General features: G+C 41.0%; 2 protein-coding genes across 2 annotated transcripts in view; one reads left to right on the top strand and one right to left on the bottom strand.

Moving 5' to 3' along the window:
- Positions 1-2,813: 2,813 nt before the first annotated feature.
- Positions 2,814-7,563, bottom strand: LOC140947619 (uncharacterized). The gene has a single exon (XM_073396765.1). The coding sequence runs from the start codon at positions 7,343-7,345 to the stop codon at positions 3,548-3,550; it is 3,798 nt and encodes a 1,265-aa protein (XP_073252866.1). The 5' UTR covers positions 7,346-7,563; the 3' UTR covers positions 2,814-3,547.
- A 6,226-nt stretch (positions 7,564-13,789) lies between these two features.
- The window catches only part of LOC140948604 (hatching enzyme 1.2-like), a 10,411-nt gene continuing 8,541 nt past the window's right edge, over positions 13,790-15,659 (top strand). The window contains exon 1 of the mRNA XM_073397870.1: positions 13,790-14,039. Within this exon, the coding sequence (XP_073253971.1) occupies positions 13,916-14,039 (124 nt within the window). The 5' untranslated portion in view covers positions 13,790-13,915. The remainder of the gene's footprint in view (positions 14,040-15,659) is intronic.

Here is a 15,659-nt window from a genome sequence, read left to right as displayed (position 1 = left end):
CCAAATGCCCGATGTACGACGCTCCTGGGAATGGTGCTCTAGTTTGCCTGAATCGTGACGCCGATGGCTCTGCCTCATTCTGTCAAGTGGGTTGTAAAGATGGCACCGATTTTAACTTCAATCCACCCTTGCTGTACATTTGTGCTGGCCCTGGTTTCTGGATGACTGAAATTCTTCGTAGAGTCAATCAGCTTCCCTGGCCAAATTGTTCCAGTAAGTGATTCATAGTGTAGTTCTAACACTTACAAAGCTTACTTAAGACTCATCTCATTTCTTGATAGGTACTATGGTCAGCAAGAAGAAAATATGGGACATTCTCTGTACCCGGCCCCCAGCGTAGTTTCCAGGGTCCGCTCATCCTCGTATCCCGGAGCGAGAGAAGGGGACGAGTCGAAGAGGACCCAGAAAATGCGGTTGCTTAGCCCTTCCATACGTCATGTATATAGAGAAGACCATAGTCTTACAACACCTTTTTTACATTTCCTCCAATTATTTCTTACCTGCTGTAAAATACGTTTAGATATTTAGCACATGTTCACCCCATCTCTCTTTAAGATAAAGCTTTGAATACTTGGACATTATTGTATTTTAGTAGTATGGTTGTTTCCTTGTAATTGTTTATAGGCGGTGAAGGGTCTTTTTTTGTTTGGAGATTCTGTAATCATAAGATGTTAACAGTGCAGTCTACCTTTCTCAGTGAAGCAAGTTACAGCTGCATTTTCGGCAGCTTAGAACAATTAACTATATAAAGGGACAGGTAGGATCAACTAAATGATGTGGGTCTCTCTTCAATTTTCAGGTGGAGCCGGTCCTTCGAGGCAGAAAAAAAATGGATTCAAGGAGTTTTTCTTCAATGGCAATCAGACTCATTCTGAGATCGTGACCACATTAAAGCAAAATCTTTTGAGCATTGCAAAGGGACCTAAGGTTCCCCCAATCTACTGTCTTCATGAAGCCTGCACTCCTCAGAAAGTTCAAGTTTATGTTTCCAAGCAAAAATAACGATTGTCACCTAACTTTATTGTTTAGAACTGGAATAAAACGTTACAAATAGCATCAAAACTGAACGATGTGATCTGTTTCGCTGATCTCCATTTGAGTATATCTTAAACACAAGAAGATGAAAATCCAAAAATTAAAGTACTTTCGATTTCATTTTTAATTAACCCCCTGTGTCTTACATATCAGAGGAAATCACTTTTAAATGATGACAATTATTCTTGTTTAAATCAACGTGAAATTTCATTTCGTTCTCAAACCTTCGCCATTTTTTTTTTAGGGCACTTTTTAAAAAGATTTTGTCAATGTATTTAGCACGAAAGTACTAATTGAGGACACTATTTTTACGTCTCCAACTGGAGACGGGACCGACATTTTACGTGGTCATCCGAGCCACGCGAAGGTCTAGCCGCTTGCAGTGCAAAAGGAGTATCTCTATTAGTCAGTTATTTTAAGACCCTAAATGTTGGTTCTGTCCCGTAAATCGAATCCCTGAAAAAGTCAGCAATTTAACTAAAAGAACCCGGCCGGTTCTGCCAGGTAATACCCTAAGATCAAAATTTGAATTCTCATTTGTTGTCCCTATTCATTTCCTACAGAAGTAGTGGGGAGAGGTTGATAAAATATCAAGCAAATTCGTCTTGTGTGATCTGTCGGTCATTCTCATGATCACTCTGCATTGATATTACAAGGAGAAATTTGATGCTGATCACTCTTAGGGCTCAGTAATGGGTTAATAAAGAGTGGATTTGATTCAGTTCGATTTTATGAACGGGACTTAGACTAAGTCCTTTGATTTTATCTCTCTCTATCTCTCTCTCTCTTTTCACGTCATTGGTTCCTTCTTTCGGTTTCTAACTATTTCTTTAAGGGTAGACGACGAGTAGTCCCCCATTTTTCCTCAAGGACAGTACAGCGGCCGAAACGCAGGAGTTCGTGAAGATCACCCCACGCGAGAATAGGCGACACCCGGTGGGGAGAGAGAAGAGGCGTGTCGTCTTTTTTCGCGTGGGGTAACTTACACGCGCGCTCGCGTTTCGCTCGCTCTACTATCCCTGAGGAAAGATGGGCGACTACTCGTAGTTTAACTTTGGGGTTGATTTCCAGTGTGGCGTAATTTTTACGTGCGTAAAATTTACGTTCGCAAATAAAATAGAGGTAATGCATGAAAGGTCGCTCGTAAGCGTAAAAGTTGAACCTCGCTCAACTTCTCGTTTAAGCTCAGCACTTTTTATCTTGCCTCTATTTTATTTACGTGATAAAAATTTACGTGCGTTATCGTGTTTTGCCAAAACGCGTCAGTGGAAGTCAACCTTTTTTCCTATATCTCTTTGGGAACGAGAGAGCGCGGTACATTTGTGGCAGCCCGCGAAAAACCTAAGCAGCTATACTTTCTTATGTTCGATTGCCCAAAAACCCTGTCCTTTATGTTTTCTGTCATAATGACAATGTAAAACAAGCTTTCAAGTTTTATTAATCTTTACTTCTTTAATGCTTTATGCTCAAAAAGCCAAATCATTCTACTTTTTCGTACTCGTAAACGAGGATCTCCAATAGGATTCTTTGATCCCTTAATTCCGACCTAAATTTTAACTCAATCCCGTAATCTCAGTGGTTATTTTCGGTATCCCGCATTTCTTGTATACTTTCAATCCCGAATCTCACCCCTACTTTGCTTTGAAATTCCGAATCCCGGCCCTCAAATAAGGCAAATCCCGGACCCCGAAATATTAAAAGCTATTGGGGACTCTCGCTGACATAAACACAAAACAATCAGACATGCACAGCGTTACGTTGTGCACCTGCTTGAGCAATTAATTTGGAACAAAAACATTTGCATATTTCCTTGTTAACTTCTTACGAAGCCAGTCAACCAGGTTTTTACACTGAGCTTCAGTAGATATGTCTTTAACTTGATGTTCTTGTTTGCAGTGCCTAAGAAATGTTAAAACATCTGAGAATCAGGCCTATATATAAAATGTTTGCGCAATTAATTGGAACAAAAACATTGGCATTTAACACCTTAAACAAAACCAGCCAACCAGCCGAGGCTTTTACAGCTTGACTCAGGGGCGGATCGAGCATTTTTTTTTACGAGGGGGTGCACTCGTCTCTTGCTCTACTTCAACACCAATAAACCGCATAGTTTTTTTTTTTTTGCAGAATACCAGTTGTATTAGAAAACCGCAGGTCAGGAGGGGGGGGGGGGGTGCGCACCCCCTGCACCCTCCCCCTAGATCCGCCCCTGTGACTTGAACTGAGAATCAGCCAAATGACACCAGTACATATGAAATGTTTCGAAACATGTTTGGTTTAGCTACCCGGAATCTAAATCTGAGCACTTCAAATTAAGTAACTGGGATTAGGCTACTGCATTACGAGGTTGCGTAAAACGTTAAATTGAATCCAACATAGCAGACTTTGAAATACGTAAACTGACGATGTTGCGATATTGTGTTGAGAAAAACAGATGCCAAAAAGTCTCACATGATATCTTCTTGAACGTTTGTACTTTTCCTGGGGACGAGTTTGTGTAAGCTGGCTGCTATCAGGCCTGATTTCCCAGCGCAACAATGTCGTCAGTGACTTCGGACAGCTCACTGACAGAGAGTTCAGGCTCATTTGCCTCTCGAAGCTTTTTGGCTTCGCGGTATTTTCTAATAATTCTAATGGCAACCATTCCCAACACTAACAAAGGAATATAAGCCAATATATCAACGAACACCCGCAAGCCTGACCAAGTGCTCTTGAACATGCCATCAAAAGGAGAGCTGAACAAGGCGATTAGTGTGAGGGTAAACAGGAGGGCTGCATCTGACTTATTAATCCAATCGTAACTCTCCTCATCTTCCTTCACGTCCTTGGCTTCCTTGTAAGGCCTCAAGAACGCAATAATGAGAAGAATCAAAACACAGCAACTCTCCAGCAGTGCTCTCTTAACTGGACCTGAAGACACTAGCGTTGCAATGGCATAAATGACAAGTCGGGCGAGAAAATAGAAGGCAGCACACCAACGATACCGATCCTTGAAGCAATTTTGTAAGGCATCAAATATCGGCTTCCACCGGTTGAGATTTAGTACCGGGCGGAGACGCTGCGTCAGGAAGGGTCGAAAAAGAAGAACCATTGGAAACGGCACCACGAACAATACGATAAACAGGATGGCCAAGATTCCGTAAGCAATGTGTTTTCCAGTGAAGAAGCCGATGTTGCCCTGTGAATACATCACAATTTTCGATCCAATCGAAGCGGGATTCAGGATTCGGAGTGAAATTCTTGTTATGTCAGTGTAGCAAAGCACAACGATGGTGCAGACGGCGCGAATAGGAGCGGCTCTAACTTTCTTGCTAAAGCACCAGTTGGGATGGTAGCTTACAGCTTGGGCTAACAAAACTGCCACCACCAGGACGTACGTCGGTAACACATACATTATCGCCAACTTATCTGCGTCGTCTAACCCTGCGGCAAAACAGATTCCACCTGAACCTGTTTTGAACTGGAAATTGGCCAGACCAATGATGAACTCTATAAAGGGATCGAATGCAAATCCATCGGGAGTTATTACCTTCATGACCTGATACGCATACAGCCAGGCATTCAGATATCCCGTGAAGAAATCAAGATCTATCAGCATGATAAACATAACTACGGCAATAAGGATCAGTCCATATAAAAGCAACAGTAGCAAGTACCAGTTGGAGCACGTAGCGGAACAATGTTCGCCTCCCAAAAGCACAGCGCGATTGGCTTTACATTTTCCGCAAAGTATACTTGTCTGATCCCTGTCGTCACTGCACACATCACCAGAAACAAACTTTATTTCACGCGCACGAGTCACGGTCTTGCAGTATCCAGTAGGGCAAAAGTGAGTGACGAATTTGTTATTGACTGTCCCTGCCCAGTAACCATGTTTCAGATAAAATGTCTTTCCGTCCGATTTGCACCTAGAGATACCACGCTCTGTAGAGTCCCTGCACACACATAACGAGCCTTTTTGCTTAAAACCAAGATTGCAGGGCTTAAGTGAAAGACCAGATATAGTTTGCGTTAAAATTTGCTTCCCCATATATTTCAGCTCTACCGAGAATTTTTCTCCCGATTTTCCAGCCATCGCGAGATGGGAAATGGTATCATTTGCAACGAACATGCTCGAAGCAGAGTAAAGACTGACCTTGGATGACTGATGGAGAGGAATGACTTCCACATTAATGATGCCCACGACAGAATTACCGAGCTCGTCTAGAAGTCGTACAGTGGCATTGAAACGTTCACTAGGGGCAACGTTCCATTCTGCAGTGTCATACTGTATGTCTACAGGGTCTGTGGCGACCTCGTTCTTTAAAGAGCTACGTTTGCCATACTGGTCCTGAAATTCAACAAATTTCCATCGAAGAACGGAGTTATTTTGCCGAGGTTCACCGATTCGCCGACAGCCTCTCAATGTCGTGACAAAGACTGAATTCCCAGACGAAAACGGAGCTTGGTTTCCCCGAAAGATCACCTTTGTTTCCCAGTCATCAAAATCTAATGAAGGAAGCGCGTAAGCAAAGAAACAGCCATGAGTGTTTGTCCCTGTTGCGTTAAAACCGACCAGTGGAGGCCCGGGAGCATCAATATATAAAGCACCTCCTTGGCCACCGGTATCACACTTGTTCCCTTGAAAAAGTACGTACGAGTGTTTGTTAAAAATAATTCTGGAACGTCCGTACATGGCCATGGCGCCTCCTCTCAATCCTACATTGTTGATGAAGTAAACATGATCGTAAATTTCTACTGTCGCCCCATCTAAAGCAACAGCTGTCTTAGAATTATCCAGAAAGCTCACATTTCCACGGAAAATAAGAGGCACTTCAACGCTATAGAGTGTCCCTTCTCCAATTGCCACAAGGACCTTTAATCGGAGCACACGATTGCTTAGAAAGGTGCATCCATCAAAGCTTGTATGGTATGGAGCCTGTGGACCAATCTGATCTTCGTTCTGGTTTTTAAGAAAGGCTCCAAGAGCTGCACCCACGGTCCCTGTGTTGCCAGTCCACCGGCACCGATTAAAAGAAAACTGAGTTAAATCAGCATCTGTATGCTTGGCACACTTTCCCGGTATTGACGATCCGAAAATTGATGTAGCACCACCCCAAACAGAAGTATTGTTTACAAATAAGCAGTTGTTTACCGTAAATAAATTGAGAAGTTGTTGGGTTTCTTTTATTAAATTACTCATCCGTACACCACCGCCAGCTTGATACCCCTTATTGTTCTCGAACTTTGTGTTTTCTACCGCGAGACGGTTATTTTGTGTTTTTTCGCCCATCCAAACATTCACACCTCCACCCCAGCTGGCTCGATTTTCACTGAAAAGGCAAGAATCTATACTGATGGTCGATCCGCTGGCATTTGAACGAAAAAAAATTGCCAAGCCACCGCCACGACTAAAGGGTAGTTCTGGTGTGTCAACAAATTCAGCTGCAATACTTGCATTCGACCACACAGCCTCGTTTCTGAGAAAACTGCAATTTTGGAAGACAAATGTGTTGTTGTGCTGATACGAGTCGTGTTCGCTTGGAGTGATGTTGACAGTGTTGTGGCCATAGGGATCTAAAGCCAAGTATATACCTCCTCCTGAGTACACTCTTTCTATCTGTTTGGTGTGCAACCCTTCTTCATTCGATTTTCTCTGAGTATTTGCTTTGCTTCCGTTGTCATTCGCAGCTCTGTTGTCAGCAAAGACACAATTTGTAAAATTTACAACACCACCAACATCGTAAAAGTTAACACCAAGCCCTGGAGACAACGAAATTTTGACGTTAAATAGCTGAACATTCCTGCAATATCGAAAATCCAAAGCAACACGGAATTTAACTCCATCTAGCCCGGTGTAAGGCTTTGGAGCACTGACCGAGCTAGGGCGCCATCCACCACAATTCTGTAACGTGACTCCTTTCACGAATATATTGTTGCTAAGAACAAATGACAGACTTGCGTTGCCTTTGCAAATTATTTCTACATCGTCTGGTTTTGTTCCTTGTCCTGACAGTCCAAAGTTGTTTAAGTGTTTAAAACTGAAGCTATTCGTCAGCTTGTAACTACCTCTAGCTACTGATATCTGCGTGGAATTTGCCCCAGTTTGGCGAGCGCTTGAGATCGCGTAATCTAGTGTATGGCACGGCGAATCGCTACTTCCACAAGATTGTTTATCTTTGCCTTTTGGTGAAACGTAAATTGTCTTGTTGAAGGCGTCCGCCAGCTGAACAGCAACAAACAGCAGCAAAATAACTTGGAAAACACGAAGAAAAGTTTCCATCGTTCCTCGGTGATTGCAAAATCCCCCTTGGACGAGTTCTATTTCCATGTGCTTCGGTTTCGATTCCGAGAAAGATTTCGAAACCAAACGCCGTCACGAAGTTTTCCCGTGTCACGCACGGCAATTCATCAGAGAAATTCGCAACCATTGTAGTTTACGTTTGAGTCACTTGGTTTATCTAAAAGACCGTTGTTTCAAATATTATAAATTCCCTTCATTTCGTGACATATTTGGAATTTTTGATCACGACGAATTTCTCTATAATGACTCTATTAAAAGACCAGGAAAACGCAGCAACAGCTGTCGCGAAATTTTGACTTGCGTTACGCACATTAATTTTCCGAGCGTAAATAACATACTAAAAGTTAAGTTTCATTATTTAATTTATGAGCGAGAAAGACAACTGATCGGATGCTGAGGGCGGGAAAATAAGAGACCTTTACCGTTTTACACACCTTCCTTTGTTTCTATCGAAACGATTCACCTAACAAAACTGGAAAAAAGCAAAAACAAAACCGAAAACAGAAGGCTGTTGTCCGCCACTTTTAATTAGGGACGGACCATTAGAAATAACCGGAGGTGGGGTGACAATTCCCCCAAAAAATTCCTACAAGGGAAACTTGTCTTTAAAAAAATCAGTCCTGCGAACGGTGCCATACGTTAAAAAAAATTCTTGCAGAGGAAGGGACATGCATAGCATTTAGACTCGGTATAGGATAAGGGGTGGGGGAGGGGGGGAAGGAAACATAAAACAATTCAAACAATTCATTCAGAGAATTAATTTCTTAATTTGTGCTTCAGTACTTTTATTTGAAAATAACTGTTTTATATTTCTTAATACAACAAATCAAATAGGAATGAGCTTGCTTTCTACACAGTCATCATTACCACTGATATTGCCATCGCAAATAATTATAATAAAAAAATATATGTCTCTCTCCAGATATAAAATGTATTTCAAAATATTTTTGATAGAACATTAAGTAATATAAGAAATATAACATTTTCTCGATTAAAAATGGAAATTTTCAACAATAAATGACAGTCAAGAGCCATAATAGGACACTGTCCTATTATGATCTCTTGCGGGGGGGGGGGGGGGGGCACTTTGGTATTTTTTGGGTGGGTATGTGCCGCCCGGGACTCCAAATTGGCACCCCGTTCTAAAAAAAATCCCCTAAAATTGATACCCCGTTCTAGAAATGGGCCAATTTTTTATAGCCCGTTCTAGAATTCGCCCTAAAACTGATACCCCGTTCTAGAAATGGGCCAATTTTTTATACTCCGTTCTAGGGTGCGACAAGAGTACAACAGTTTGCTTGTTAACGTATTGAGCCGTATTTTTAAAAGCAATCTGTCCTTGAATAAAACAAGTCAAATGGCTGCTTAGAAAAATGGGAGCTTTCATACGTTCGAAATCATACCCCGTTCTAGAAAACGCATCTGAAATGGATACCCCGTTCTAAATCAGGAGCTTCAAAATCACGACCCCGTTGGGCGGCACATACCCGTATAAGTTATTGTATGGGAGTACCCCCCCCGGGATCTCTTGGTGACAGTATAATTTTGTTTTAATATGAAACACTAACATCAAAACACAAAATGTATATTGGATGCATTGAAGTGCTTCTGTTTCTTAATATTTGAATAATAACAATCTATATTATGACTCAACTGTGTAATGAAAATTTCCAACAATAAATATCTGACAGGGTAATTTTGGTTTTAATATGAAATTGTAACAATAGTCAAAATAACAAAATATACTGGATCAATTGAAGTGTTACTGCTTTTTAACTATTGATATTCTGGCTCAATTTTGAAGAGGAAATTTCCACCAATAAATAACAGTATATAATTTTTTATTTCCGAAACAGTAACGACAGACAAAATAACAAAATATGTACACCATATTCCAAACTGGCAGGTATTCTTTTGTCTTATAATATGTTAATTGGCCCTCCCATGTTTCAACCGGGATAACACCTTGGGAACACCGTAAAATTAAGCCCCTCCATGTATAAGCCCCTCCAAATATAAGACCCCCAAGCCTGTAACGCAAAAAACCCTCCGTTAAATCGCCCCTCCAAGTATAAGCCCCCGGGTGCTTGTACTTGGAAAATTGCCCTCAAATACAAAGTAAAACAACTGAGCAAAAACGGTAAATTTACTTCCAACTATTTAAGGCTAGCCCAATCGATTTTGAAACGCGAATTTCCTTCCGTAGATAAGCCCCTCCAAAAATAAGCCCCGGGGCTTATTTTCGGAATTTTACGGTAGTCTTATTGATTTCTGCAGATGCAATTGAGGCGCCAAGGGCGAATTAACGCATGAAAAAGTAATCTTACTATTATATTTTGGGATAATCTATATTGCACAAAATGAAGAGCAGCTGCCAATTTTCTTAAAATTGTCCCTGGATTAATTTCATATGCTAATTTATGACAAACTAGGTCAAAACAAGGATAGATTTAAACTATTAGACCAAGGATAAAGTTGAACCACTATGCCTTTATAAGATATTTAAATAAAACCACACTGTATGGATAGTCAAAAGTGACTTCCCGACTTCAGAGGATATCATCACTCTCTTTGTGGCTCTTCTTTAAGCGCTTGTTATTTTTCCTTGTCCTTGGTGAAAAACACATTGCTTCCATGTTTTTCACGATTTAACAGTTAAGAAGAAAGGTGCAGTGTGGGGAAAAAATTCCTACAAAGCTTGTGCCTCAGAAGAAAAAATTGCAGACAAGTGGGCTTAAAAGAAAAATTCATGCACCGAAAATTTTTCACCCCCCGCCTATTATTTCTAATGGTCCGTCCCTTAAAGCCTACAGCCTAGTTTATGACGTAATTGAGTTCGAAAATATCTGGTAGATCTGTCTGATTATAAAAAAATCCACCCTGCCCTAGCCTGGTCAGTTCATATGGCGGTAAAATCCCAGACGATCAGGGATTTTACTTTTTGATCGGATCTGAATCGCTAGAAGTCTGTCCCAGATACTCCCGATATTGAAGTTGGCGTGAAGAAACGGAAAGTGCGCCAAAAATTGAAATTTCATGATGTTGTACACAAATGTATGATAGGGAGACTGGATCCCAACAATTAAGAGGGTTGGTAATGAGAGAAATCCATCGCCGACGTCTCCGACGGTACAAATTTCAGTTTTCATTTGTTGGGAATGATCGCCGACCATCGCAGAAATCTGGGACGTGTCGGGAAAATAGAAACGCTCTCGATTCTCCAGATTTGTCTCCGTCCATCCTAAATGATCAGGGATATATTCGATTTCGAGTTTTTAGTGGGCAAAATCTGGGACAGTCGGGGAACACTGAAATCCCCGATCGTCTAGGATTTTCCCGACATATGAAAACCAGGCTTAAGAGTGACATGCCGAGTTTAACTGTGTTTTGTCGACTCTGTTCCCATATGGAAATTCTTGGAGGTTACTTTCCCGGGGTGGGTGGGAGGGGGGTTTCTCTATAATGGGCTACACGGGGAGGCCCAGCCCAAACAGGGATATCTTTTCAAGTAATACACTAACAAAATTGATTGCAAGGCTGATAAGACAGCTAGGGATTGGCAATTTATTTATTCATATCTTTTCAGGCTTCACTGAGGTAATTACGTGTAAGGGATTTCAAAATATATAATTATATCTAGCCGAATTTATGAAAACCGCACCAGCTGGCTACTCAGTAGGCCACAGAGCCCAACTTGATTTAAATAAAGTAAATATTGTAAAAAAACTCAGCTCTTACCCATAAGCCTTGTAAGGTGGCTCTCCTGATTAGCAAAGAAATATTCAAGTCCCTCATCAAAAAGACACTCTCAACTTGGCCATCTCTATCTGCGTTAAGGCTCTACATGACAGAGGCAGCTTGAGACTTAAGCAAGCTCTAAGCAGAGAATTCAAGGCCATATCACCCCCCTCCCCCCCGCAGGGACTGAGTTTGATGATGAGACCAACCAAGACAGCAAGCTTCCTACGAATTCTCAATGTGCGAATATTCTGGGCCTTTTCGAGCAGCACGTTTTCAAAAGTTCGGCTAGATAAATGGTGGTAAAAGAGTGAGGGGCTGGGCTTTGGGGGAGGGGGAGGGGCGCGGGGCCTCCGCGAATGAATATTTGGCGAGAAAACATATCCATAACCGCGGCAAGTTTGTGGAGTTTTAGTCTATAGAAGCTTACAGAGTGGGTGGTCGCGGGTTCGATTCCCAAAATCACAAAGGGTTTTAAAACAACAGAGAACCGAGAAAGGCACTGCGTATGGCTGGGACGACCACACGGAAACGTCGGTCCCTTTTCCAGCAGAAGCAGTGAAAAGATCGTTTAACAGTGTCGTGTCTGAAATAAGTGCTTGCGTGCTAAACACATTGACACTTGAGTTCGTGGGGGACACCTAATCATCCATTTACTTTAAGCGGATGTCCCGGCGAAATGCAGCGATTGGTATCGACAAGTGTGCAAGATGTTCATGAACTGGATTAAAATATTCATTTTATTCTTGTGTACTAGAGCGGTTTTCACTTGACTGTCGTAAAACCAAAACCAAAGTAAATACACTAGCCAACCAAAGGGCGTAGTAAAACCAAAACCAAAACCAAAACCAATCCCTTTCGACAGTCAAGTGAAAACCGCTCTAAACTGTTTTTATAAGGCAAATAAATCATAAACAAAAGATATTAAGTGCGCCCCGCCCCCCTTGATTGCGCGCGCGGCGTACTCTATTCATTTTCTTCGGGCACCTGTTCTGCTTGTTGAGGTCCTCATCAACTGAATGTGGCTCTGACACAGGCAATTTCCAGGTTTTTCATAGCAGGAAGTTATTAAATAGTATTCAATACGATAAAAAGACCTAACTTAAACACACATTTTCATGAACATTTTAAGAGGATTAGAACCTGCTGAGCCTGAGAACTACGAAGGTGTTACTTTTAGTCTTCCTACGCCCTCCACAAAAAAAGAATCTAATGGAAACTCAGTGTCCAGTAGAGGAGGGAAAAAATTCCGAGTAAGACCTGAAATACTCACTGCTGGAGCAAATATACATATATTTTTTCTTAGCTATTTCAAGAACGCTATTCGTGCAAATGTATCAGTTCTGAATGTATCTTCTCAGTGGGTCATCAAACTCAACCGGAACCTCCCTTTTCCTGTTATGTTGCTTTTAGGAAACATCGGCTTAATGAATTAAAACCGCACAGGTGGACCGGATTTCTAGATTCTTTAAATCCTCACGCAATGGTTTCTTAGTTTTCTTGGCAAAGTGAGCTAGTCGATGATTATACTTTTCTGGGAGGACTGCCCACCTACCCCTCCCCTAAGCCAACATTTTGCTCTAAGTGAGGAGTAACTGTTAATGTTGGCTTATGGGAGGGGTAGGTAGGTAGATTCACAGAAACGTATAATCATCTGCTGAACCACGTTCCCAGGGTCATCTAAGTAGGAACGAGGTTTGATCTGAACTGCGTGCAACCCCGCGTGCTGCATGCCATCCCTCCTCTGCGTGCACAGGCTATAAAGCATCCGTATCATATCTCTAGGGTATTTCTCCCGTAGGAACTTCACTGATTTTCCATGTATGTGTAACGATATTCTCGCGTTAATTTCTCTTTTATTTTGTTCTGTCTGACTTGATTCAGTCGTCAACGTTTTTAAAAAATAAATTAACACTAACAAAGACGCATTAATACAGTATTATTTCAGATCTATTTTTCTGTGAGAGGATCATTGACTAACTAGTTTACCAAGGGCTCTTCAAATTTTTACATCAGATTTGGCGGAAACTGACACGGGCGACGTCTTCATTTGATATTCGGGCCCATAATCTCATCTACAGCTATTTGTTATTTGTTTCACTCGAATTGCCGGAGAAGTTTAAGACCCGAATTAATGTTGACAACTACTACTGCTGCTGCAGCTAGTACTACTACTACCACCACGGCTGTGTATAAAAACTGATTCTTCTATGATATAATGGTTTAGTTCTACAGTCGACTCTCGATGACTCGAACTTTCAACGGAAATCGAAAATTTATCGGGAGTTTGATGCAAATAACCGGAAACTAGGAAAAGTAGTCTGTCTGGCAACACGTAAAAGGTAAAAGTGAAGATGCTTGGCAACGAGTAAAACGTGCCTTCAGTTTCATCATTACTGCGGTGCCATTTTTCTTATGATCTGTTGACCACAGCAAACATACACGGTACTCTTCAACTTTATTACAATTATGGCCTGAAAGACTCTTGCCTTGATTTCAATGTCGTTTTATCCGTCACATTAGAATGCTATACCCTTCAAACTGAATTGTTGACTACTTTACCGGCCGGACGGATTGCCGGAAGAGGCTTGTACGTGTAAGCCTCTATACGTGGGCATAAGTCAAGGGCGACCTTCACGCCCCAATAACCACTTTCTCGTCAGTATAAGTGTTTCATATCAATTACTATACGTAGACAATTGAGGTATGCAAATTAATCTGGGATTTGAACACTATAAACATATTAAAAATGTTTTGTTTGCATTTAAGTTTCAGCTGTACATTACAGGACACTCATTCCCTCGTTACGCTTACTCACGCCTACGACAAGGAATTCATCATCAGCACTGCTGTAACACGATGAAATCACTACTGATTTCTGTGTTAACTTCACTGGAGATAGTTATCACCATGGAATGTATAAAAGAAGCAGAAGCGGCTCCATGTGAACGCCGTACAATCAACAAGCAACACAACCAATACGGTAAGAAGACAGACAGTCAAACTGAGTTAGTTAATGCCCCGAGTTACAACTGGCAAATTTCTAACAACTCATGATTTGATCATGTACTCTCCCTTTAAACACTATCTTTCGAAACCATGCATCTCGTAAGGGACGAATCATTTTTCTTGGTCATAAAGACTTTTAAAGACGTGTATGATATACGTTTTTACCCTTAGGCTATGGACGTTCTTCATGCTAATGAAATCACCCCAGAGTGAATGCCAGTAAGCGAAGTTTGAGAAATTGCAACAGCTGTAATTTATCATTTGATAGTGTCGGAAAATAACGTTAGGTGATCCAAAAATGTATTTCGTGCACTCTAGATTCGATTTTTTTTTATCATGATAGTACACTTTAGATTGCTTAGTAGCTTATTTTGTTATCACGCGACCTACTATGGTGGGCTAAGTTATCAGTCGGGCTCATTCTGTTTTACGATGGACCAAAAATGAGTAAAAAATTAAATAAATGTAAGCAATTCATTCCTACAGATCTATCAGTCATGATTCAGATCAATGTTGACACAGCCGTTTATTGACAAGCCACCGCTAGCTATAAGAAGAAACATAACTGACTTCACTTAATAAACAAGAAAGTTAGTTTCACCGTGGAAAGACAACGTTTATCGTAAGAGCACTGAGGCCAGTATCACCTAATTCAAAGGTCGGATGTTTATGTCAGAATTAATATTTTTGGAAACGGTTAATTACCGGCGATAAAAGCTTCGTAGAAGGACATTTCACCAGGAATCTTCGAGCCAAAAAAAAAAAAGTTTTTAAGATCAGTTTGACACTGGGCGATGCCTTTCACAAACTTATTAGTGCATATTTTTAGTAAGTATTTTATTAAAAGTAAATTCATTTGGCATTCAGTTCTAAAAAAGGGCTAGTTTTTTTGGTGATACGTTTTTTTGTTATCATTTTTGCTTCTTTACATCACACATATCTAGGATACCGGGATCAATCCGTTCTTCGCAACATTAGTAACAAGGGTTAATGAGGGTCATGGCTTCGTCTGAATCTGTTAAAAATTGGGCAGACATTGTTGAACAGGGTTAGGATAGAGTTATATTTTCATCTATAATTGACTACGAGTTTGAAACAAGAAGTCCACAATGTGCTGTCAGTGGTTGGCACTGCTGAACCATTTTAGTTATCTCTTAAGTGACTGTTTAATCTGGCGACGGCGGGTCAACAGCAGTCTGATCTGAACTGCCGGGTAGAGAGTTTTGTAAGTATTCAGCTGCTAGCGGGCTGGAAATTATTACAAAGTTCTTCTCAAACTCAATCTCGTACTTACCGTTGATCTCAGACTATAAAGATAAACTCGTTCTTGTTCTGCCTCGTGAAATGTCATTAAAACGGAATCGTTTTTTTCTCAGCAAGCGGTCGGCTGACCCCAAGAGAGAGAGAGCTCATTCTCTCTTGCTGACACCCATAATGCGCAACACTGCGATCATGCTTTCCGCTCTTCAAAGGGAATGATACTGTAAATAACCTTACTGAACAGAAAGAACTATCACAGTAATAAATTGGACACGAATCATTTTTATATAGTTAAACAATTCGACGTTGTACAAAAATATCAAAGCATTAGATT

Source organism: Porites lutea, chromosome 9, assembly GCF_958299795.1.
Source record: "Porites lutea chromosome 9, jaPorLute2.1, whole genome shotgun sequence".
In the NCBI taxonomy this organism is placed as follows: Eukaryota; Metazoa; Cnidaria; class Anthozoa; order Scleractinia; family Poritidae; genus Porites; species Porites lutea.
Note: the sequence above shows the minus strand (reverse complement) of the source record. Positions and strands in the feature narration are given on the sequence as shown.